General features: G+C 34.4%; 1 protein-coding gene across 8 annotated transcripts in view; it reads right to left on the reverse strand.

The window, feature by feature from the left end:
- Positions 1-27,899, reverse strand: part of RUNDC3B (RUN domain containing 3B) — a 150,649-nt gene that overhangs the window by 33,301 nt on the left and 89,449 nt on the right. For all 8 annotated transcript variants that reach the window (XM_032875967.1, XM_032875931.1, XM_032875941.1 and 5 more), the window contains 3 exons: positions 25,860-25,940; positions 9,987-10,155; positions 8,919-9,076 (listed from right to left, as the gene is read on the reverse strand). In XM_032875967.1, coding sequence (XP_032731858.1) covers positions 8,919-9,076; positions 9,987-10,155; positions 25,860-25,940 — 408 coding nt within the window. The remainder of the gene's footprint in view (positions 1-8,918; positions 9,077-9,986; positions 10,156-25,859; positions 25,941-27,899) is intronic.

The following is a 27,899-nucleotide window of genomic DNA, read 5'->3' on the forward strand; positions in this document are numbered from 1 at the left end:
ATATTCAAATAACTGGGGAAGCATTTAAAAAATTCCAATGATCAATGAAATGAGATTCTATGATGGTGGGGTCCAGGCAATACTACTTTTTAATGCTTCCTAAGTGAATCTAATATAAATTATTTTTCTCTTACAAAATAATAATAAAACTCCTTATGTCTCTGGCTGTTCCTTCTTGGTCTCAGTGGAGGTACCTTCTTCCACTTAATCCTTAAATGTTAGTGTTCCTGATTCCTTCCAGTTCTGTTCTCAAATTCCTAAGATTCCTTGTAAATACAGAGAAACTGGATTTAAAAATGAGGTTCTGTGTTTTTTTCAGACCTGAATATAACATTCATTATTAAAAAAAAAAAAAAAACAGAGAGAGAGAGAGAAATAAGATTTCCACAGTTTGGTCTTTTTCCTTACAGAGATTAGGCTCAAGTCTGCTGCTACTTACAAGTTTTACAAAAGATCTAGAATTCCATAATCTCTATTCTGATAGTGGTGCTTAGTCAATTCAAGTCTATTATTTTGTTCATTTGTTCAGTCCTTTAGCCTGTGTCTCCAAACTTGATTGGTATCCTCTTTCCCTCACTTTGCTTCTTTCTCACTTACCTCAGAGGCTATGCTGATGCCCATGAGGATATACTTTTGGCAGCTGGATATATAAGGCATATGACCCCTGGCACTTAGGATTTAATATCTGTGATTCGAAGTATTCCTGAGCAATCCAAAAGATGAGTGATACAAAGCAATTTTTAATTTGGTAAGGCAGCACATTTGAAGCCCACTGTTACGAATTCAGTCCTGAGAGTGAGTAGCAAAATTCCTACCACCACTGCAACAAACCTTTGCTTTGTTTTCCACTTAGCATTTATATATGTATCTATATATCTACATCTATATCTATAATTCTTAGGATATACTCCTGTGCCATTTGCAACATGGCATACCAAAAAAATCTTAAACTATAATCATCATGAAAATAAAAGATAGTGTTCTGCAATATCACACTGCAAGTAATTGGCCTTATAGGGAGAATAGAATTAGGAGCTAACAATTCAAAAACTATTCAACTTTCTAACTAGAACACTAAGAAAAAGTCACGATATTAATAAAATTCCAAATCAAATTTAGAATATTGGTTAAATTCATATTAAGTAAAGAAATATTACAATAATTTTACAACAACTTTAACAACAACAAAGTAAAAGCCATGTGACAGAAAAGACTGGAGGGAAGGGTTGAGGCTGCTGACATCGAGGCTTACCGTGAAGGCAAAGACAAAATGCACAAAACTGAGGTATACTACAAAAAGAGCTTCCTCAAGGTGAAGTTGACCTGCACCAGAGAAACGCACGACGAAAGAGTAATACATACAGCAAGAGAATGCCACCTGTTGGTGCTTTGCAGTATTTGCCCGTGTTGGTGTATTCTGCATTCTGTTGGTGCTTCTTACTGAGAAACATTAACCCCTAAAAAAATCAGCTACGGCTCAAGGGGATTTCTTCGCTTTGCTGACATCATCCCCTTATTTGTGAATCCTGTATGAGTTAGTTCACACTATAGAAGTAATTATATAGCAAGTGCATACTCTCAAAAATAAAACAAAACAAAGAACAAAATCTTCATCTCATTGGTAACCAAGGAGGGCATTAGCATCTTCTTCTGAAAATTAACAGTATCCTGTGAGGACTAATATAATATCCTACAACAACCAATACTAGCCTATAATATACTATAGTCCTAACTAGTGAGGAAAAGGTCTTGTGTACAGATTTTAGCCAATGTGCATGGAGGGAAAAGAATTAGGAATCACCATTTTACAAATCCCACTTAATCAACAGCTCCAGGTAATGTTCGTGCTCATTCTTGGTTCAGGCTATTAGATGAAAGGCTGATAAAAACTTTTACAAAGGAAAAACAGTGTTGTCACCACCTGAATCCACTGTTCAATGTTAGAGTCTTTAGAAGAGGGACAACCAGCGTACTTGGTTATGATGTGGACAGGACCACCTACAAAATACTAAAAGTTAAACTCCTATTTAACCAGCCTCTTAGGACACTGGTTCTCAACCCTGACTACACATCAGAACATGAAAGCAGCCTTTTACACTTTCCTGAGCCCCAGCTTTGACCAATTAAATTAATGTCCCTCAAGGTGAGCTCAGTCAGGCATCCTTATTTTTCACAAAAAAAATATATATTTTTTAAAGATTTTGTTTATTTATCTGACAGAGAGAGAGAGAGAGAGATCACAAGTAGGCAGAGAGAGAGGCAGAGAGAGGCAGAGAGAGGAAGGGAAGCAGGCTCCCCGCCTAGCAGAGAGCCCGATGTGGGGCTCTATCCCAGGACCCTGGGATCATGATCTGAGCCGAAGGCAGAGGCTTTAACCCACTGAGCCACCCAGGTGCCCCCACAAAAAATATTTTTAAGAAGCTCCCTGAGTGCTTCTAATACCCAACCAGAGTGGAAAAACCACTAATCCAGAGTTAAGAGGATATACTTTACAGGATATACAGCACAGAACAGTGATTCTCAAACTTTAATGTGTCAGTTAAACCCCTGAGGATCTTGTTAACAACAGATTCCCATTTAGCAGGTCTAGGGAGGGCACCAAGAATCTGCTCCCCGAAGACACTAAAGCAGCCAGTCCCCTGTGAGTAGAGAGGATACAAACCAGTGCTGTCCAAGGGAAATATAAGAAGAGTGGCATATATAATTTAAAATTTTCTAGTAGCCACAGTAAAAAGAATTTTAATAATGTACTTATTTAGCCCAATATATCTAAAACATTACCATTTCAGTATGTAGCCAATATAAACAGTTCTTAACGAGATATTTTAAATTCTTTATTTCATGCTGTCTGATGTGGATGTTACACTTACAGCACATTTCAGTTCACACAACTCACATTTCAAGTGCTCACCAGCCACATGCACAAAATGGCTAATGTCCTAGACAGCACAGGTAGAGAAGAAAGAAAGAAACCTCAAAGAACTAACGCTGGACATTCTATAGGAAGTCTGTTTGATAACAACAGGACAAGTACGAATGGGGGAAACTAAAGTCTTCAGAGACATAATTATATGTCATGTATGACTTTGATTCTTAATTCAAAAATGCAACTACAAAAAGGTTGGGCTTTTTTTTTTTTTTTAGACAACTAGGGAAATTTGTTACAGATGAGCCCTTAAATGATAAAAAGAATGTCTCTAATTTTACCAAGTATGATTATAAGATTATGTGAGAAAACGTCCACTTTCTTAGAGATGAGCAAAGAAGTATGTAGGAAAGAAAGAACAGGATTTGCTTCAAAATAGTTCAGCAAAAAAAGAAAAGGAAAATGAAAAGAGTTAAAACAAATGTGACAAACGCTTGGCAACTAACTGTTCAATCTAGGTGATTGTTATCAGGGCTTTATTATACGAATCTCTTTTTTGTATACACTTGAAAATTCTTTAATAAAAAGTTTAAAACAGGGACGCCTGGGTGGCTCAGTTGGTTAAGCAGCTGCCTTCGGCTCAGGTCATGATCCCAGCGTCCTGGGATCGAGTCCCACATCGGGCTCCTTGCTCTGCAGGGAGCCTGCTTCTCCCTCTGCCTCTGCCTGCCATTCTGTCTGCCTGTGCTCGCTCTCTCTCCCTCTCTCTCTGACAAATAAATAAAATCTTTAAAAAAAAAAAAAAAAAAAAAAGTTTAAAACATAATAATAGGATTAGAATTTAAATGCTAATTTTATCTTTTATAAAGGTCAACTACATGCTAAGGGTGGAAATAAGTGAACAAAACAATGGTATTTATGTATTAATAATATGTGTGTTATTTACAAATTGTACTTTAAGGAGGCTTCCTTTCTTTATGTACTCAGTGTAAAACATTTACTAAATAAGGATACCAAAATTGAGCCTCTTTTCTAGTCTGAGTCACTTCTCTGTGAAACACTGTCTTGTAGTTCCAACTGTTGGTAGGCCCCTTGCCCAAATATACTGACATCTGCTCTACTGAAGAATATGCCAGAAGTTTTAATCAAACATCATAACTAAAGGCAATGAAATAACACCCATATCAAATTTGTAATTTCTTGGTGTAATATGTAATTTCCCATTATCACTCAAGAAAGTACAATACAGTGTAGTTTGACCTAACTGTAAGGGCCTGGTTGGCCAGAGGGAGTCATTTTGTGTTTATGCAGTAAACTTAGATTGACCCTGCCCCTCCCAGAGGAACTTACTTGCAAAGCCTAGATGCAAGGGCGGGGCAGGCATCCAATCAGTGAGGCACGCGTATATCCACTAGGGTGAACTGAAACTCAATTGGCCACCCATGTGTTACCTAGCAGTTTTTTTTTTTTTTCTGTGTGTGGCAGACTTAGCATGACTGTGCAGTTTTCTCTGTGTATTGCAATCTCATTGGCCACCTGTGTATAGCCCGGCTAAACTACCTCTATAAAAGTTAGTTTGTGAGGCTGGGAGGGGTCACCTCTTTGCAAGAGACGGCCCTGACCCGTCAGTTTGATTCTCGATGCTTGGCTCGAAATAAAGCTTTGCTTGACCTTTGCTTTGTATCAATCTCGCTCCTTTGATTACGGACCCTAACACTAACTATCTGGTATCTGGCTTTTTTCTCTTCCAGATGCATCTTCTTGATTTTTCTGTGTTTACATGAATAACAGAGTATGCAATATTATTAACATGATGTTAACTCTTAGTAATAATTGTTACCTGCCAAAAATATACACAATCAGGAACTACCATAATTTGTCCACTATTAACTGGGCCAGGATGACATCACTGCACTCTTGTTGGGATCTATGCCACTCGCTCTAAACCTTGTGAAGCAGGATGCTACAGCATCACTGACTTCTGGTTTGCAGGCTGACAGATCACACCATCACTACCCACAAGGAACTACACAAACATGGCTGTTCGACTATAACAATGCCCTAGTTTTAACAATGCGTGGTTCTTTACTTCTGTTAGCTAGACTCTTCAGCTCCTTCACGAGGGAGCCTTATAGGACATTACTATTCCTATAGCTTTTCACACCATAAATAGAAAAACTGCATCAGCCAAACAGCAAAAACTCCTTTTTATAAATTTTAATGGTATTAATTATGACAAAGGTATTTAGATTTTACTCACTATTCTGAGCCTCTCTAGTCCTGGGATTTGAAATTAGCATTTACATAGATCTAAGCCTGTGGACAAGCGCAAACCTTTCCTTCCATGTATGGTTCTCTTCAATTAACAATGTGACCAATGATGTCCATCTGTCCACTTCTTTAACTTATGAGCTCTTTGTGAAGACAGACTATATCCTTATTTTATGTATTCTTGGCACTCTCAAGCACAGAATTATACATTTAAATAAATGTTTACTGAATAAAACTAAACTCAAAAATGAAAAGGTTTCCCACAAGATAGCATAAATAATATGACAATGAGTTTTTATAAGACCATAAACAATACATTTCATAATCTTATGAAAGACTTTCCATATATTGATTCAAAGTGGAACTAATACATTAAGCTTGCTTTTATTTATTTTATTGGATGAAGTTTAACATGCAAGCAAAATTGAATTAAAACTTACCTAAATAAAATAAAAATATGCCACAGATTACAATAAAACTATGAAAATAAAAACCTAGAGTGATGCTGTATTTCTCAATGAAATAATGGCATTATTCCTAATCATTATTTGGAGATTTAAAATTTTTTGACACTTTAAAATTCCACCAACATAAATTTAATCACCCAAATACACCTTAGTCAAAGACTAATAATCCAAAATAATCCAATTAGTATTCCATCAGTAATCGATGAAGGAAAGAATTACAGTTAAAAGTGGTATCAGTAAAGTAGTAAGTAGTCATGTATATCTTCCTCCCAATATACACAAATCTATACCTTAATTATAAAATTAATCCACATGCCATTTGGAAAGTGGTTCTGAAAAACAAATATTTTGAAACTTGGGGATAATAAAATCAAAGTCTAAATTCATTTGTTTGATCTGTAGCATTTGGGCATAATAAAGTATTTTAAATTTACCATTTATCCACATGTATTTAATAAGGATATTTTAAGATTTTTATAGACCAAAAGAGAGGAATAATCTTTGAATGTTTCCTTTGTTCTAACTGTATTTTACATGATAGCATTTAATATTCATAGTAATCTATAAAGTATGTTTTATTTCCAGTTTACAAATAAAGAGACAGAGGCTCCAAGATATTATTAAAGACTTAGCTCATAATAATAGGCAAATACAAAGCCAGTTTCTGAACACAGTCCATATCTGTAAGAAAGCTTTAGAATGCTCCTCTAGTGCACCATGCTCACCTGTACTCTACCCAAAACTACCGGATGTTCACATTTTAGGAGTATTCAAAGAAAAATTAAAGCATACTTTAACAGTTACTCAAAAATACATCTAAGCATTGAGAAATATATAAAAAGAATAAGCCAAGTGACAAAGGATTTAAATCAACCAGGAAAAGATGATTAACATAATGTGAAAGCAAATATTACATGCTTCGTAATCCATTTAATACTCCTCTCCTGACCTTTTCCTTTACACGTTTAAAATTTTAATCTTCTCAGAGCCACTACAGTCTTCTTAGAATTAACAAAGAGAATTCCAGTGCTCACATTTCATTTCAGGCCTTCCTAAGTGTTGACAAAAAATTTCAGCAAGAAAAGAAGGGAAAAAAATGTCCACTTTCTCCCAAAGCCACAAATATGTCTTATAGTATTTATTCTGTATCTTACAGATGATTCAGTTAATGTAGTGAATTGAGAAGATTCTCAGAGGAAGGTATCTTACTCTTCTGTTTAGTATCCTTGTAAGTGGTTTTTGTACAAAGGAACCTTGTAAGATACCAATTTACCTGGCTAAGAGTATAGCCATGTTATGTGAAAGTACATCTTTGACCCTAAACTCAAGAAAATAGCTTAATTCTGATTGGTGACTTTCAGTATTTATTTTTTGCTCTGGTAATATTTAGTTAAAATATCCTGAAAGGCATTAAAAAATTGTAAGTATCAATGATACTCTTCTACCATATAAGTGTAATAAAACTATAACTCAGATTCTTTTTTCAAACTAAAAAGTTTGAATCTTTTCCTTTACATTATCAAAAGCACAATAAATGTGACACATTTTATTTTTCAAATGAAAGTATCTTTTTGATAAAATAAAAACTGATTTCACAATTATTTTTAAGTTAAAAACATTGAGACAAACTATCAGTATCAATTGCAAAGGAAAAATTAAATTATCTTCAACTCTTCTAGCTGTAAAGAAATAACTAGAAATCTCCATTGTTCAGTTCTGGGTATTTTTCTCCCTGCTTACAGAAGCAAAGAGTTATGGAAGGTATTAATATGCCTCTCAATGAGTGATACTCCACAGGACAAACTCTCAGTAAAATATTAGAAAAAAATAATATGTGAACATAATTCTTTTTGCCAAGACACAAATTTCTAGAAAACACTGAAGTTTTATGTTAGTTAATGGAAGATTTTTACTTAAAAAAACCATCTTTCATGTTTACTAGGTCTCAAAGGATCTCCCTGGAAATTATATGATAATTACAAAAGGAAACACAATAACTATACCAAGAGAAAAACACATTAAACAAATGATTAAAATTAATATTAGTAAAAAAGACCAACAGATTCCATGGACCTCTGGATATGATATCCCCAACACTTACAGACACCCCACTTATATTCCAACCACAAATGGATAAACTCATTCTAATCATGAGAAAAAGCAAACCAACTCAAATTGAAGGACATTCTATAAAATCACTAGCTTGTATTCTTCAGAAATATCAATTTCATATAAGACAAAGACTGAGAAACTGTTCTAAGTTAAATGTGACTGAAGAAATAAGACTAAATAAATGAATAACCAAATGCAAAACATGATTCTGGACTGGGTCCTGTACCAGAAAAAACAAAGCTGCAGTAAGAGATATTATTTGGGCAACTGATGAAACTGGAAAGAGTTATGGATAAGATGCAAGTATCACACTCATTTAAATTTCTGAATTTGATAGATGATCTATGGTTATATAAGAGAATACCTTGGTTCTCAGGAAAGACACAACTGAAGTATTATGTGATAAAGAGTTGTGATGTATGCAAGAGAGAGAGAATTATGAGCAAATGTGGCCAAGTGCTGAAATTTGGTAAATCTAAGAAAGGGCTTATTCTTCATACTACCCTTGCAACTTCTCTGAAATTTTGAACTTATTTCAAAATAAAAACTTTTAAAATAATCTTTTCAGATTAAATAAATATTAATGCGAGAAGATTTTTACCACAAACAATTATTAGATAAAATCAAGTTTGATGAAATGGTATGATTAGTACAAGTGCTTTGAATAGTGACAAATTAAGGAGCTTATACCAATACATACCTTTCTTCAGGAAAAAAACAAAACCCAAAACCAAAAAGCCAAAAAACTACTGTTATGGAAAAAAGCTATACTAAACTGTGCTTAGTGATACTCTGGCACACATGGGAACAAACACTGCACAATTATTGTACTTTGAGTGGTACTGGTTTTATATCCCATCTTTTGAATCAGCTAATTAAACAGTCCATCAATAACTAAATAGATAATTTAAAATTATGTATATGCATTTGAAAGAATACACATCAAATTATAGGAGTTAACTCTGGGTAGCACACACCTGAGGATAGTTTTTATTTTCTTCCTATATTTTGTAATACTTCTGCCATGAGCATAAATCACTTTTATGACACAAAAAAGGAAGAGTAAACTTTTTAAAAAGAGTAAGGGAAAAAGAACTTAATAGCAGACAATTAGACTTCTCAGAGTTTGAATCCTATGTCAAAACATGACATTTTCTTATGTTTACATACTGCCAATATTTTCCCAAAAGGATCTCACTTACAGCTGATCTTGAAGCTCCACAATTATATATTCTAATTGTTCCTTTTCCAATTTATGAGCCAGATCAGAATCTTCAATCCTTTGAAGTAGTATTTTATTCTGGGATACAGACTCAGACAGCTGGTTCTCTCGAAGTCGTAAGAGTTCTTCAAGATAACCCTGAAAATACAGTACCAACAAGATAAAGCTACCACAAAATCCTAATGTATACCTTGAAGATCAATACTGAGTAGGTTAAATGCTATTCTTTCCATATTTCAATGAAATAATCTCTAAGTATTAATGATGAAATAATAAAAAAATCATTTTAATTGAATACAAAAATTTAACATATGCTCTCCATCCTTTAAAGCCCTTCCCTGAAGTTCAATAAGATGTTTGCCTGCAGTGGGTAAACTGGAAATTTATACATTTTGACCACCTTCACCCATTCTATTCAACTCCACCATGTTCACATTCTTGGTGAACTGTTTCTTTTTTCTCAATGGCAATGTCTTTCTTTAGCCTTAATATTGCTTTTGCCTTAAGGTCTATCTTGAATGATATTATTATAGAATTCTTCTTTTCATATTTGTCTGCTTTACATTTACCCTCCTAATAAACATTAAAATCTCAAACATATAAATGAAAAGACATACAGAAGAATAAATGGCTTATTTTTAAAATTCAACTTATAATTTTTTAGAGGGTGGGAGGGGCAGAGAGAGACAGGGAGAGAGAGGAATTAAGAGGATCCATGCCCAGCGTGGAGACCAACATGGGGCTCAATTCCACAATTCTGAGATCGTGACCTGAGCTGAAATCAAGAGTCGGATGTTTAACCAACCGACCCAACCAGGTGCCCCTAAATGGCTAATTTTTATATTAAAAAAAAAATTAGAAAAAGTCGAACAAACAAAAGCCTCTTTTAAAACTCTGCACGATTTTTCATCAAGACAAGGACAATTCAAGTACAGAAAGGAAGTAGCAATGGGTCAACACTTATATTCAGTTAAAAGATCTTTTGGAAGTGACAGTCCAAAGGCAAAAATGAGAATCAGATCAATGACTTTTGGCAACTGATAAATACCTTCTGTTCCAGGGTTAGCTGATACTTTTGTTTAACTCTCTTACACTTGTTGAACCAACTATTCTCATCCATGATGAAAGGAGGCCCGACATTCTCTGGAGTGCTGCTTTCACTACCACTGCTTCCCAAAGTCCTCAGCTCTTCCTCGTCACTGCTGATGCTGTCAGAACTGGGAATATTAAAATTTTAAAACTAAAGTTAATATGTTTCACTCCATTAAGAAATACTTCTCTATTTTGTAAGTTACCAGTGAGCCAACTCCAAAATATTTAGCACTCCATATACAATTATATTAATGATATTATAAAGACTTTAGCTTTCTGAAAAAAATGACAATCTACTATAGACTGCTGACTTCCTCTCAAGGAGTTAAGCCTCAAGATGCTATAGAAGTTGACCTGAAGTTTGTAAACCTAAAGAATTAACATAAGAACTGTGAGAATATTCTGAGAAGAAAGAAAAGATTACCAGAGAAGAAAACCAGAAAACTTAGATGTGTTGGAAAGAACTTTTTAGATGAGTTTTTTCACTGTCTCAAGTACATGACTGCCTGTCCAGTATCCACTGCTGTGCAGACAAACAGCACAACCAGCCTAATGTCAGTGAGGTATAATAGGGCAGTGTTCAAGGTCAGTTCAACTTTAGCAAAGAGGAGATAATAAGAGATTCAGAAAAACTGGTCACTCCCAATTTTCCATTGAAGGAAGAAGGAGAAGCAGAGGTAAAGCAGAGGAAGCACTCTACAATCCATATCTGAAATTCCTAATGACATCCATTTGGTAGAGAAGGACAGAATAAGGTTAAAAAAAAGAAGAAGAAACTAAATGAAGAAGTGCACTAAAATGGATATCTGGTTTAGAAGAAAGAAGAGGTATTATACTAAAGAAAAACAGGGAAAAACACATTTAAAAATATAAGCAATGATATTAACATAAGAAAAAATACCATATAAATATTCTGTATAATCTTCAAAATATTAAAAAAAAAAAACCCTCTGACCTGTCAAATGGAGACACAAAATAAGAAAATACAGTAAATAGTAAATTCAAAACAAAAAATAAGATGGCAGAATAATCCCTAATACAAAGTAAGTTATAAAAATCTTTAATGGGTTAAACCTTACAGCAAGAGCCAAATGTTTAAGTTTAATTAAGACAAATAAGGACTGGAGTGCCTGGGTGGCTCTCTTGGTTAAACGTCCAACTAGTGATTTTGGCTCAGGTTATGATCTCATGTGTCATGGGGTCAAGCCCTGCACTGAGCTCTGTGATCAGTGTAGAGTCCTCTTGAGCTTCTCTCTCTTCTTTTCCAAACTAAATAAATAAACATTAAAAAAAGGATAAGGACCAACAATAAGTTGTCTACAAGATACGTATGAAAACAGAACAATTGAAATTAAAACTAAAGAAAGAGAAAGCACATAAAAAAATATGGCTCAAAGCAAATCCAGTTCAGAAACCATAATTTCATAGGTTTACAGAGATCTAATGGTGGAAAATATCATAAGCATCAAAGAAAGATACATATTTCATTTTCTGAAGTCTGTGTTTATACCTGCTAGGCTCTGGAGTCCAGGGACCAAGTATATTGCAAATATGAACAAGAGACCTCTGCATAAGGAAAAGTCCTACCTCCAATGAGACATGCTCAGCCAGGAGCTAGGAAACAAACCAGTAAACAAACACATACCAAAAGAAAGTTGCCTGTCACAGCCATGGCTTTTAGTGGACTAGAGAAAATAAAGCAGTGGCTGATGGTAAACCTCCAGCTCTGAAAAACAGACCAAAAAACTTCTAAAAAAATTATATTTGACATTAGAAATTAAGTGGGTAAAATAACAGGCAGATACAGTTGGGAGAGGGAGTTAATAAAAAAGAAGAAATTACAATTATTATTTCAAAATGGTAAGAAAAAAACAAGTGCTTTGCTAGACTAATGTATCCAGCAATATTATCTTCCCAGAAAGAGGGCAGTATAAGTGCACATACTGAGAAAACTAAAACCTGAGAGCTATACCAAGAAATTCTCCTAAAAGAATTAATGATCATACTCCAAGAAAAAGGAAATGATCCAAGAAAAAAACAGTGAGCAAAGAAAATTTTAAGCTTATGGGTAAGCCTAAACAAATACTGAGAGCATGAAACAGTAACAGTGATGCCTGCTTTGTGGAATTTTAAATACATCAATGAGAGAGTTAGAATTCTGGACAGTAATAGCACATGTCAAGAATGAAATGACTAAGGTTACAACAATGCAAAGTCCTCATTTATATGGATAGGTAGTAAAGATATTAACTTTAGACTTTGTTAACTTTTAAGTATGCATATTAAAATTAATGGAGTATCAATACAAGAAGAAAAGTATAGTATGTGACTTGTAAACTAGTAGAGAAATACAATAGGAGGAGAAGAAAAATCAGTACAGAAAGGAGAAATAGAAAAAGGGTAGAAAAAGAAAGGAAGAAAATGTAGAATAGAAAGCAAAGAGTATGGGGCGCCTAGTGGCTCAGTCAGTTAAGTATTTGACTGTTGCTTTAGGCTCAGGTCATGATCTCCTGGTCATGGGATCAAGCCCCACATTGGGCTACACACTCAGCAGGAAGTCTACTCAAGATTCTCTCCCTCCCTCTTCTTCTGTCCCTAACCCCATACTCTCTCTCTAAAATAAGTAAATAAATCTTAAAAAAAAATTAAAGCAAAGAATACAATGGTAGATATCAATCCAAATGTATCAGTAAATGTCCTAAAAACTCCAGTTTAATGAGCACTGGGTGTTACATGCAACTGATGAATCACTAAATTTTACCCTTGAAACTAATAATACATTATATGTTAACTAAACTGAATTTAAATTAAAAAAAGAAGATAAAGCCTTTTAGACTAGATTTTCTAAATTCCAGTTAAAGATATCTTGATGAGCACTGAGTAACATATGGAGCTGCTGAATCACTATACTGTACACCTGAAACTAACATAACACTGTATGTTAACTACACTGGAAATAAAAAGTTCCAGTTAAGTACTACTTCAAAAAGATATACTTAAAAAAACAAGGACACAAAAAGGCTGAAAAGCACTCTATTTCATAAATTCCTGTTGTACATTTTTTATATATGAACATATCTGAAATCAGAATACAGCTCACAACTGATGACATCTCACCTGCTGTCAAAATATTTTCTCACGTATTAATGTCTCTAAACTGAGATGCATTTACAATGGAAGTCATGCAGGTTAGATGAAATATGGTTACAAAAATAAAAATATACTAAAAAATGCTAACCTAAAGAAAATTGGTGGGACTCTATTTACATCAGACAAAATGGGCTTTAAGGAAAAATAAATTACTGTGTATTTACGGCTATTACACTGACAAAAAATTCATTATTTCAAGAAAATCTAAGAATTCAAAACTTAGATGCATCTTTTAAGTTAGATTCAAAAACCAGAAAGCAAAAATTCAAGGTACCATCTGAAAAAAAACTGAAAAATCAGATATATCAATGAAAGAATTTAATTCATCAACTCAAAGAGATGAAGCTTATTAGAAAGGATATAAGGAAAAGATATAAGGATATAAGGAAAGAATCCTTATAAGAATGGATATACATATCAGAACAGCCATTAATAAGCATAATCTAATGAATATAGGACCCAATCATTAGGATACTGACCAATTGTAGTCCATTTTTAAACAAATTTCAAGAAACAAATTTTATGTGGACCATATTGCCCATCACAACTCCAACAAAAGCCCTAAAAATGTCTGAAAATTAAAATTTATATTTCAAATGTTCTTTCATCAAAAAATTGGAAAATTTTAGTTAAAACAACTAAAATAAAAAACAACTTATCAAACTTATAAGATACAACTAAAGTAGCACTTTAAGGGATATCTGTAGCCTTATATACTTTAAAAAAAATTTTTTTAAATTTCTTTTCAGCGTAACAGTATTCATTGTTTTTGCACCACATCCAATGCTCCATGCAATACGTGCCCTCCCTAATACCCACCACCTGGTTCCCCCAACCTCCCACCCCCCGCCCCTTCAAAACCCTCAGGTTGTTTTTCAGAGTCCATAGTCTCTCATGGTTCACCTCCCCCTTCCAATTTCCCTCAACTCCCTTCTCTCCATCTCCCCATGTCCTCCATGTTATTTGTTATGCTCTGCAAATAAGTGAAACCATATGATAATTGACTCTCTCTGCTTGACTTATTTCACTCAGCATAATCTCTTCCAGTCCTGTCCATGTTGCTATAAAAGTTGGGTATTCATCCTTTCTGATGGAGGCATAATACTCCATAGTGTATATGGACCACATCTTCCTTATCCATTTGTCCGTTGAAGGGCATCTTGGTTCTTTCCACAGTTTGGCGACCGTGGCCATTGCTGCTATAAACACTGGGGTACAGATGGCCCTTCTTTTCACTTCATCTGTATCTTTGGGGTAAATACCCAGTAGTGCAATTGCAGGGTCATAGGGAAGCTCTATTTTTAATTTCTTGATGAATCTCCACACTGTTCTCCAAAGTTAGCCTTATATACTTTTAAGAAAAGAAGTAAATTTAAATAATGAGGAAGAAAAAAAATCATAAAAATTCTCTATAAAATGGGTATAGAGAGAACATATTTCAACATACTAAAGGCCATATCTGACCAGCCACAGCTAATATCAAAATTTAATAGTAAAAAGCTAAAAGCCTTTCCTCTAAGATCAGGAAGAAGACAAGGATACCTACTGTCACCACTATTATTTAGCATAATTGGAAATCCTAGCCAGAACAATTAGGCAAGAAAAATAAATAAAAGGCATTTGAATTGGAAAGGAAGAAGTAAAACTGTTTGCAGATGATATGATATTATATATAGAAGATCTTAAAGACACCAACAATAAACTGTTAGAATAAATGAGTTTAGTCAAGATGCAGAGTACAAAACCAATATACAAAATAAGCCGTGTTTCTACACACTAATGACAAACTATCAGAAAGAAAAATTAAGAAAACAATCCCATTTATAATTACATCAAAAAGAATAACATATCTCAGAATAGAAGTAAAAAAGGAGGTAAAATATTTCTACACTGAAAACTATAAGAGTGATAAAAGAAACTGAGAAAGGCACAAATAAACTTCAAGACATTCTCTGCTCATGAACTGAAAAAATTTAATATTGTTAAAATGACCATACTGCCCAAAGCAACCTAAGATTCAATGCAATACCTATCAAAATTCAATGGCATTTTTCATAGACATAGAATGATCATAAAATCTGTTCAGAACCACATCCACTAAACAGCCAAAGCAATCTTGAGAAAGAACAGAGCGGGGGGCATTGAACTTATTGATTTCAAAATACACTACAAATCAACAGTTATCAAAACAGAATGATAATGGCATAAATGCAGACACACAAATCAATGGAACCAAATGGAGTCCAGAAATGAACCCCCGCATATTTGGTCAATTAATTTATGACAAAGGAGCCAAAAATATACAACTATTAAAGAACTGTACTGTTAATAAGTGGAGCTGAAAAAACTGATCAACCTCATGTGAAAAAATAAAGCTGGATTCCTATTTATACCATACACAAAAATTGACTCAATAAAATAGATTAAAGACTTGAATGTAAAACCTGAAACTGTAAAACTCCTAGAAGAAAACAGAAAGTAATCTCCCTGGTATCAATCCAGACAACATTTTGGATTTGAGGCCAAAAACAAAGGTAAATAAAAGCAAAAGCAAAAATAACAAGCAGGCCTACATCAGACTGAAAGGCTTCTGCATAGTGAAAGAAACTACCACAAAATGAAAAGGCAACCTACTGTCTGGGAGATAATATTTGCAAATCATAAACAATAAGGAGTCAATATCAAAGTAGAAACTCAACAGCAAAAAGACAAATAATCCATTACAAATGGACTAAAGACCTGAACAGACATTTCTCCACATAAGATAGGTGAAAAGCTCACAGGTACATGAAAATATGGTCAACATCATTGGTCATTAGGGAAATGAATTATCAAAACCACAATAAGATACCACCTCACACACATTAGGATGGCTATCATCAAAAAGTCAAAATATAACTAATGCTAGTGTGGATGTGGAGAAAAGGGGGCCCTTGTGCACTGTTGGTGGGATTGTAAATTTGATACAGTGACTATGGAAAACAGTATAGAGTTTCCTCCAAAACTTAAAAACAGAACTACTGTATGGTCCAGAAATTCCACTTCTGGGAATATATCCAAAGAAAACAAAACATTACCCTGAAAAGATATCTGTACCCTACAAGTGACATCATGTATGACAGATGAGAATGGAAACAATTGAAGGGTCCATCAGTGGATGAATGGATAGAGAAAGATGGGTTATATGTATATAACAGAATATGAAATCCCGCCATTTGCAACAACATGGATGGAACTTGAAGACATTGTACTAATAAGTGAAATAATATCAGAGAAAGACAACTATATGATTTCATTCATATGTAGAATCTAAAATACACCCCTTCCCAATAAAACTAGTAGAAAAAGAGATCAGATTTGAGATTACCAAAGACAGAGGGCAGAGGGAAAGGGGAAATGGAGAAAGGGAAGGGGAACTGGAACAAGGTGGTCAAAAGGTCCAAACTTCCAGTTATAAGATAAATAAGTACTAAGGATGTAATATACAACATGATGACTAGAGCTAACAATGCTGTATGAATATAGAAAAGTTAAGAGAAAAAAACCCAGAGTTTTCATCATAAGGAGAAATTTTTTTCCATTTTCTTTTATTTTTGTGTCTATATGATAAGATGGATGTTGCTGTTTCTTCTCCCTCTGCGCCTCTACCCTGCTCATGCTGTCTCTCTCGTTCACTCTTTATCTCTCAAATAAATAAATTATTTAAAAAAAAAACTGGAAAAAACTATAAAATTGACAAATCTTTGGCAAAAATGATTTTAAAAATCAAGGAAAAAAAGATCTATGAATACAAAAAGCAAAAGGTAACATACCTAGATGAAAAAAGATTTAAAGAACTCTCTGAACATCATGATATATATATTTTTAAATTTTAATAAAATATAATTTACCAAAACTAAATCAATAGTAGAAAATCTGAGTATATGAGTACCAATGACATTAAATTAGTAATTTTTTAAAAACTTCTAAGAGTAGAAAGGGAAGACCGATAATGAGTTCCTTGTAAGGACAAGAAAGAAAATGAATAGTTCTCTACAATGACTCCAAGGAACTATACAGACACTTCATAAACGTTATCTCATTAATTCTGATGATAACCCCATTAATTATTGCTCTACTATTTAACAGATTCATCCAACAAGGGAAGATAGTAAGAATAAGAGATTAGTGGTTTGTTCAAGGTCGCTTTAGTAAGAGAAACTGAGAAAAACTTTCTTTTTTACATTATAAAGTTTTAAAACAATATTACATTGTCTCTCAACATTTTGATGACCAATAATCCTATAGCTGTCTTAAAAAGCTAAATGGATGGTAGACAAATAATATAGCTAAGAAGGTGTACTGATGCCAGGTCACAAATGTTTTGTTAAGTCTTTTATTCTGTGCACAATGAAAAGTTGATACTCATGAAAGTATCTCTTATTCTAAAAGACATAGAAATTATGCACATTTTGGTGTAAATATCATACTTAATAATTGCATGGAGTACCAGGTGTGGTGCATAAACAATGAATTTTGGAACACAGAAAAAATGAAATAAAATGTTTTTTTTAAAAAAAGCTTAATATCAGAAAAAAAAGAATTTCAGAAACATTCTTATATTTTAAAGAACAAAATCTTTTAAAAATTTTTATGGAGGCAATGAAAGAAATATCAGTGATATAAAAGGAAAAATAGTTTCCTTTATCAAAAATCTAATGCTTTATTATTTATAATTGTTGAAAAGAGAGTAAGAACTATAATCACCTTCTTTATTCCTTTACTTCTAGTAATTAAGCATTTATTTTTAACAAAGATAAAGAAGAAATAATGGATCCTAATAGAATTTAAGGAGGTAGTAGTGATGGTGCCAAAGGGTTTGCTGATGGATCCTATGTGGATTATGGCAGGGAAAATTCAATGATGATATCAAAGATTTGAGTACAAGTTGCCAGAATGACAGAACGACTATTCTTGGAATGGAAAAGGCTAAAGGAAGAACACTTGGGAGGAAAGAAATTAGGAGTTCAATCTTGTACATGTTCATTCGAGGCGCTTATCACACATCCAAGTGAAGATGGTGACTTGGCAGCTAGACGTAGGAGTCTAGACTTTAGGGGAGTGTTCCAGGTAGAAGTATAAATTTGGGAAAGAGTAGCATAAAGATAATATTTAAAGCCATGAAACTGGATACTACTTAACAGAGTGACTACACATAGAAAAGATGATCTGGTAATGATCTCTAAAATAGTCTAACATTTAGAGGTTGGGGAGATGAGGAGGAACGGGGACTGGGATTAAGGAGGAGCCCACAGGAGGGAAACCAGAGAAGTGCTGAAGAGAGCAATCATGTTTATTAAACTGCTAGGAGGTGGAGACAGATGAGGAAATGATTAACCACTGGATTTAGCAATGAAACATCACTGCTGACTTCAACGAGAGCACTTCCACGGGTAAATATTAAAGCTCAGTTTGAACAGTGCAAGGGAGAATGGAGGCAAAAAAAAAAAAAAAAAAGCTGGGAACAGTTTTATAATAAAGGAGAGGTGACTGAAAAGTAGCTTGAAGTGACTATGGGGAAAGTTTCTCTGTTTGTTGGTTTGTTTGTTTTTAACACAGGGAAAATCACAACATGACTGTATGCGGCGATCTGTGGGAAGATCTACAAAAGAGGGAAAATTAATGGAAGAGGACAACTGTTGGGAGTGAAGACCTTAACATAAGAGAGAGGATAGGATGTCGTACACAGGTCAAAGGGCTGGTCTTCCATAGCAAAATGATTCTTTTATCCCTACAGGGAGTGGGGAAAAGGCAGAATGTATAGGACAGAATGTCTCAGAAGGGCAATTTGACAGCATATGGAACTTCACAGTCTTTTTAAACCAGCAGTTTTGTTTGTAGAAATTTGCCTCATTAAGGACACAATCATGTTTAAGTACAAAGAAAAGACTTAGCTATAGGAATGCTTATGACATTATATTTAAAAGCCAAAAAATGAAGGTATCATAAGAGACTAATAATAATTAGCTACTGGACTTTTTATACCTAAAATCCATTCAAGGAAAAAATGTTTGAAGATGTTTAAAATTATATCAAGATGTAATCAGAAAAATTGAGTTTTCTCACTGGTACACAACCTAAAACTAAAAATCAGTTTTAAATATGAAATATATTTTAATATGTTTCTATTAACATATTTCATATATTTAACTTCAAAATATAACATTCCATTTAAAAAGACTAATGGCTAATCAGCATTTTTAAAAGCTCAGTGGTACCAGTAATCAGATACATGCAAATTAAAACAACAAAAGGAAAAAAACAATAGGATATAATTTTTTACTTACAGAACTGGCCACACTTTTAATACTTAATTTTTTTAAAGATTTCATTTATTTATTTGAGAGAAAGAGAAAGAGAGAGAGAGAGCATGAGAGAGAGGAAGGGGGAGGGAGAAGCAGAGTCCCTGCTGAGCAGAGAGCCTGATGTGGGACTTGATTCGGGACTCCAAGATCATGACCTGGGCCAAAGGCAGTCGTTTAACCAACTGAGCCACCCAGGCGCCCCTCACACTTTTAATACTTAGTTGGCAAGAGGGGAAGCAGGCAATTTCAAATATTGCCTATAGAAACTGAACTAGTATGGCCTCTCTGTAGAGCAATTTGACAGCATATCTCAAAAGCTTTAGTAATATATATACTTTATCCAAGAAATTTTACTTCCAGGAGTTTAAGTAATCATGGTGTGTTTGAAAAGATGTAGTTACAAGGTTATTAATTGCAATAGCATATGTGACAGTGAACAACCAAGTGCATCCTAAAGGTCCAACAGTAATTGGGTAAACACATTATAGAGATAATTAAATTATATTCATTCAGGGAAATGAGACTGTGAAAGGATAGTTAATTACATGCAAAAATGTTCATTATAGAGTATTACATGTACATTATAATTCCATTTAATTAAAGAAAAAATATATCTATGCATAGAAAAAGCTGGAAAGCTACCCATCAAAATGTTAATGCTTCTAAGAGCTGTTTCTTTTTTTTTAAATTTTTTAATTTTTTTATTAACATATAATGTATTAGCCCCAAGGATACAGGTCTGTGAATCGCCAGGTTTACACACTTCACAGCACTCACCATAGCACATACCTTCCCTAATGTCCATAACCCCTCTCCCTAACTCCTCCCCCCCCTCAGTTTGTTTTGTGAGATTAAGAGTCTCTTTTGTTTTGTCTCCCTCCCATCCCATCTTGTTTATTTATTCTTTTCTTACCCTCCCAAGCCCCCCACGTTGCTTCTCAACTTCCTAAGAGGTGTTTCTTTCTTTCTTTCTTTTTTTAAAGATTTTATTTATTTATTTGACACAGAGAGAGAGAGAGATCACAAGTCGGCAGAGAGCCAGGCAGAGAGAGAAAGGGGGAAGCAGGCTCCCCGCCGAGCAGAGATCCTGATATGGGGCTCAATCCCAGGACCCTGAGATCATAACCCGAGCTGAAGGCAGATGCTTAACCCACTGAGCCACCCAGGCACCCCCTTAAGAGGTGTTTCTTAAAGGCAAGATTATGAGTGACTTAAACTTTCTTCTATCCACCTGTCTTTATTTTCTAATTTTTCTATAATTAATATGTATTACTTTCCAAATGAATTAAAAGCAGTAATTTTGCTAAGGATAGACTTCTACAGTTTCTTAAAATTAGAAACCAATAGAGCTTTTTAAAATATGTTTAATACAGGTATATTTCATGGAAGCAAATGAATGTTTAAAATACTGGTTCTTGGGGCACCTGGATGGCTCAGTCGGTTAAGCATCTGTCTTCAGCTCAAGTCATGATCCCAGACATGGGATCCCAGACGTGGGATTGAGCCCCACGTTTGGCACTCTGCTCAGCGGGGAGCCTGCTTTTCCCTCTCCCTCTGCCTGCCACTCCCCCTGCTTGTGCTTGTGCTCTCTGTCAAATAAATAAATAAAATCTTAAAAAAAAAAGTAAAATATTATTTCTTTATTACAATAAGAATAGTTTAAATCTTTCTGAAAAGAAGATCTCCCATGGTCAGTAATGCAAACATGCTTATGACTAGGTTAAACTGGTATTTCCCTTCTCATTTTATTATTCTTTTTTAAGATAGTAGAAATCCCTCAGTATATAAAGGAGAGGAACTGATACATACATGTTAGGTTAATGCATCAGAGAAAGAGGAAGTTGCATACAAATTCATACAAAAGGTGGTTAAGCAAGTTAGAGACACAGAGCATATATCATCAAATTCATATATATTCATATATCATCAAATTCTGAGGGGACCAGTTGAGAAGGTTTCATTATTGTAAAGTGTTGTAATAATTACTACAGTCTCTTATGTGAGTATGAGAGAAAAATTAGTATTTGCATTTATCTTTCTATTTTTAAGTCACTTCCTAAATCATTAAAAATAGCCTTTCTACCTACATGTTAATGGCCAAACCCCTAATGTCCAGCTGCCATATTGTTCTTTAATCGAGACCTGTGTGTATGACTATGGACAAGTTATTTAACCTCCCTGCATTTCAGTTTTTTCATTTATAAAATTTAGTAGTGCCTATGTCACTGGCTTTTGAGGATTAAATAGGTTAACAGAAGGAAAGCACTTTGAACAATGCCTGATATACAGAAAGCATTCAATAAGTATCATCACTATTCTTTTCACAAGTATTATTTTTGAACTATTTGTTATCCTCATAGAATGTTCTCTAATCTATTATGTCCCAAAGAGTATAATTTTATGCCTGTTCAAAAATTCTTGCTGTAACTTTTTTTTAGAATGAATGTACTAGAATTATTCCTTTTCCCAAGTGATCCATTTATTCAAGCTAGAAATCTTGGTACCATAATACTGTGTTACTTCTCCCTCACTACCTGAGTATCGTCACAGTCCTCTCTCTCCAATAGTGACTTCTCTCACTAGATGATTATTCTGGGGACAAGGACTATACTCTTTTTCAGAATTTCATGAAGCATCTACATTCTTGAAATCTATGTATCTCTGGTAGTTAGGAAAAAGTTTCTTTCCTACATTAGGTCCTTAATAAATGCATTTTCTGTGTGTGTGTGTGTGTGTGTGTGTGTGTGTGAGAGAGAGTGTGTGTGTGTACATACATTACACATATACATTATTACTCTCTGTTTCCCTTATAGCTCTGGCCTTACCATAACATTTTTAAAGTATATAAAGATGATAATTCTATTTAGGAAGCCAATTCTACAAGTAGACTTTCAAAAAAATCTATAGATTTCATCTGATTAATTTTCAATGCTGATGAGATTGTAGGAAATTCTTAACTCTCATAAAATCCTGGTAGTAGGATAAATTGGTACAACTCTTTTATATAGACACACTTCAAGGGCCGTAAAAAATTTCATTGTCTTTGCCTGAGTAACTATAAATTCACAGTGGAAACAAAAAGAAAATTGATTTGCACAAAATGTTCATTATTCTTTCCTTTATAATGGAGAGAAAATGGAGAACAATCTGAATGATGGATTTCAGTTTTGAACTCTCAATGGACTATAAAAGAGCTATTAAAGTTATCATTATAATGACTATAGCAACAGAAATACAAGCTGTTTTCTAAAAACTATACTTAATGCTGCAATTACAATTATGTAAAAAGTGTATTTACATAAACACTAAAGATGTAAATGAAGTTTTTATTTTTCAATGATTTCTGATAGTGAAATAAAAGCAGTTTTACACAGAAATCAGTTGCTTTTTAGTTACACTAACAATGAAACTGTAGAAAAGGAAATTAGAGAATTGATTCTATTTACAATAGCACTAAAAACCATAAGATACCTTGGAATAAACCTAACCAAAGAGGTAAAGGATCTATACTCTAGGAACTACTGGTCATTCATGAATGAAACTGAGGAAGACACAAAAAGATGGGAAAACATTCCATGCTCATGGATTGCAAGAATAAACATTGTTAAAATGTGTATGCTGCCCAGAACAATCTATACTTTAACACCATCCTGATCAAAATACCATTGGCATTTTTTAGAGTGCTGGAACAAACAATCCTAAAATTTGTATAGAACCAGAAAAGACCCTGAATCACCAAGGAAATGCTGAAAGAGAAAAACAAGGCTGGGGGTTTCACACTGCCTCATTTCAAGCTTTATTACAAAGCTGTGGTCACCAAGACAGCATGGTACTGGCACAAAAACAGATACATAGACCAATGGAACAGAATAGAGACAGCAGATATGGGCCCTCAAATCTATGGTTAAACAATCTTTGGCAAAGCAGGAAAAAACATCCAGTGGAAAAAAGACAGTTTCTTCAATAAATGGTGCTGGGAAAATTGGACAGCTATGTACAGAAGAATGAAACTGGACCATTCTCTTACACCATACACAAAAATAAACTCAACATGGATGAAAGACCTCAATGTGAAACAGGAATCCATCAAAATCCTATAGGAGAACATAGGCAGTAACCTCTTTGACATCGGCCACAGCAACTTCTTTCAAGACATGTCTCAAATGGCAAAGGGAACAGAAGCAAAAATGAACTTCTGGGACTTCACCAAGATCAAAAGCTTCTGCACAGCAAAGGAAAACTGTCAACAAACCAAAGAGGCAACCCACGGAATGGGAAAAGTTATTTGCAAATGACACTACAGACAAAGGGCTGATATCCAAGATCTATAAAGAAATTCTCAAACTCAACACCCAAAAAACAGATAATCAAGTAAAGAATGGACAGAAGACATGAATAGGCACTTCTCTAATGAAGATATACAAATGGCTATCAGATACATGAAAAAAATGTTCATCATCATTAACCATCAGGGAAATTAAAATCAAAACCACATTGAGATACCACCTTACACCAGTTAGAGTGGCAAAAATTAATAAGGCAGGAAACAACAAATGTTGGAGAGGATGTGGAGAAAGGGGAACCCTCTTATACTGTTGGTGGAATGCAAGTTGGTGCAGCCACTTTGGAGAACAGTGTGGTGATTTCTCAAAAAATTAAAAATAGAGTTACCCTATGACCTGACAATTGCACTACTGGGTTATTTACCCTGAAGATACAGATGGAGTGAAAAGAAAGACCATATGTACCCCAATGTTCATAGCAGCAATGTCCACAATAGCTCAACTGTGGAAAAAGTCAACAGATGAAAGTCCTTCAACAGATGAATGGGTAAAGAAGATGTGGTCCATATATACAATGGAATATTACTCAGCCATCAGAAATGATGAATACCCAACTTTTGCATCAGCATGGATGGGACTGGAAAAGATTATGCTGAGTGAAATAAGTCAAGCAGGGAAAGTCAATTATCATATGGTTTTACTTACTTGTGGAACATAAGGAACATAGAGGACATTAATGGAGGACATTAGGAGAAGGAAAGAAAAAGTGAAGGGGGAGGGTATTAGAGGGGGAAGATGAACCACAAGGGACTGTGGACTCAGAAATAAACTGAAGGTTTTAGAGGGGAGAGGGGTGAGAGGATGGGTGAGCCTGGTGGTGGGTATTAAGGAGGGCACACACTGCATGGAGAACTGGGTGTTATATGTAAACAATGAATCTTGGAACACAACATCAAAAACTAATGATGTATATTGTATGGTGACTAACATAACACAATTAAAAAAAATTAAAAACAAAAAAGAAAAATAAAAAGAAAATCAATGCTAAAATAAAAAAGCCTATGCCTTATCAATGTTCTTTAACTTTTTTTTTTTTTTTTTTTGGTCAGAGAGAGTGAGCACAGGCAGACAGAGTGGCAGGCAGAGGCAGAGGGAGAAACAGGCTTCCTGCTGAGCAAGGAGCCCGATATGGGACTCAATCCCAGGATGCTGGGACCATGACCTGAGCGGAAGGCAGCCACTTAACTAACTGAGCCACCCAGGCGTCCCTGCCTTATCAATGTTTTAAACTCCAACAATCATCTCGAAGCACTGAGCTAGCATCACTTCACTGATATATCACATCTACAAAGTTTGAACATGCAGAAGATCCAACACTTAAAATAATTATGCAAAGCAGAATCAAAAGTAGTATTACTTGCATATAACACCCAGTTCTCATCGTACCACGTGCCCTCCAACTAATGAATCATTGAACACTACACCAAAAACTAACGATGTACTATATGTTGGCTAATTGAATTTAAATTTAAAAAAATGTTGGGGTGCTTAGGTGGCTCAGTCATTAAGTGTCTGCCTTTGGCTCAGGTCATGATCCCAGGGTTCTGGGATCAAGCCCCACACTGGGGTCCCTGCTTAGCAGGAAGCCTGCTTCTTCCTCTCCCACTCCCCCTGCTTGTGTTCCCACTCTCACTGTCTATCAAATAATAAATAAAATCTTAAAAAAAAATTTAAAGAAAGTAATATTACAAAAAAAGCAATTATTTTTTAAAAGACTTTATTTATTTATTTGACACAGATATATATAGAGAGAGATCACAAGTAGGCAGAGAGGCAGGCGGGGTGAGGGGGGATGCAGGCTCCCCACTGAGCGGAGAGCCCTATATGGGGCTTGATCCCAGACCCATAGATCATGACCTGAGCCAAAGGCAGAGGCTTAACCCTCCGAGCAACCCAAGTATCCCCCTCAAAAAGCAATTTTAATCAATATATTACACAAGATACTCAACTATAAATTACGATTTCAATAACATATTTCAAAATGTCAAATACCTTTGGGTAAATTTCAAATATGGTGTGTAATCTATTACGGCAGGAAAGTTTCCATCCAATCCTTCTCCCTTGAGGCAGAAGCTAAGACAAGAGACAATAAATATGTCATAATACATTAACTTTTAAATTAATGTTAAGTATTATAAATAATCTCTTGTTAAATACATGTGTTTCATCAAATTGCAAGTAAATTTTTTAATTTATATTTAATTCATAAGTTACCTGTTACAAATAAACATCTTAATAAAGATACTCTACGTTCACTACCAATGACAAAGGATTGCACAAGTTAATAGACTTTAATATAAATATATCATGCCAAAGAAAAAACTTTCTGAGAAATTTGTTCAAACACTATTTATCGGACACTACCTTGGTTTTCACTGGATTTTAAGACATCGTTAGAGGATTTTCAAATGAAGACTTGTTCACATTTTATACAAACTCTAATGTGACACCAACTAACTCTTCAAAAGGTCTAATTGGAAAAATGAAAGTTTTCTAAACTATCTGAATAGGTGAAAGGGCTTGGATGTTAGACCTAAAAAGAATGCTAAAAACAACAACAACAAAAAAACTCCTTTAATCTTTTTTTAATTATTCTTTATTTTCCTGTATTTTTATTTTTTTCCCTTTAAAAAAAATTAACATAATGTATTATTTGTTTCAGGGTTACAGGTATGTGATTCATCAGTCTTACACAATTCACATACCCCCAACCCCTGTAATATTAATCACTGAGCTACCCATCCCTCCAACCCCCTCGACCGCTCCAGCAACCCTGTTTCCTGAGATTAAGAGGCTCTTATGGTTTGTCTCCCGCTTTGGTTTCATATTGCTTCATTTTTCCCTCCCTTCCCCTATGATCCTCTGTCTTGTTTCTCAAATTCCTCAAATCAGTGAGATCATATGGTAATTGTTTTTCTCTGACTTATCTCGCTTAGCATAATACCCTCTAGTTCCATCCACATTGTTGCAAATGGCAAGATTTGGGTTATTTTTGATGGCTGCACAGTATTCCATGTGTGAGAGTGTGTGTGTGTGTGTGTGTGTGTGTGTGTATACCACTTCGTCTTTATCCATTCATCTGTTGATGGACATCTGGGCTCTTTCCATAGTTTGGCTATTGTGGACATTGCTGCTATAAACATTCGGGTGCATGTGTTCCTTTGGATCACCGCCTATGTATCTTTAGGGTAAATACCTAGTAGTGCAATTGCTGGGTCATAGGGTAGCTCTATTTTCATCTTTTTGAGGAACCTCCATGTAAAACCCCTTTAATCTTTAGTCAATCCTTTTTGAGGACATGGCAACAGGAAAGGTTGAGATTTGCCCAAAGTCATACTGGGAGTCTCAAAGCCAGTAAAGAAACTCTAGATCTCTTGGTCTCCCAAACTAGTCATCTTTGTTTTGTATGATGATATATCCAATTGGATAATAATAATTTTTTTAAAAGGCATTTAGTTTTATTACTCTTATGGGAAGAAAAAAGTACATCTTCTGGGAACATTAATAAGAATAATTATAAGATGTAGGTTGATCTTTTAAAAAAACAAATTCATCTATGAACTCCCACCTTCTGGTTTCTTTGCTAAGTTTGCTTGTTGAAATACCATTCTAATATGTTAATATCAAGGGCATGTATAAACTTTTTCATACTTGAATGAGGAGTGAACAGAAGTGGCCTCACTTTATAAGAGCTTTCCTTCATTTACAATACTATTACTAATGTATCTTTAAGAGATTTGCTTTCAGCAGCATGACAGGTGAAAAAGTAACACATTTAGGATAAAAAAAAAGCTCTATATCGCATCTATCATGGTCATATTCTGAACAATTAAGCTAATATCTGAATATGCTTTATTAAATCTTAAATAGGGGAAAATTATACTGACAAAATGAAAGTATTTTGAAAAGGAAGTGATTTACTAAAAAACAGTAATGTCAGTAGAAATGAACAGCATTATTTTCTGATTCAAGATTAAGAGAAGATTTTCATTTAAGTTTTATACTTATTTTGTTGATATTCTTGAATTTTTA

Source organism: Lontra canadensis, unplaced genomic scaffold (genome assembly GCF_010015895.1).
Source record: "Lontra canadensis isolate GAN:19392208 unplaced genomic scaffold, GSC_riverotter_1.0 scaffold2, whole genome shotgun sequence".
Classification (NCBI taxonomy): Eukaryota; Metazoa; Chordata; class Mammalia; order Carnivora; family Mustelidae; genus Lontra; species Lontra canadensis.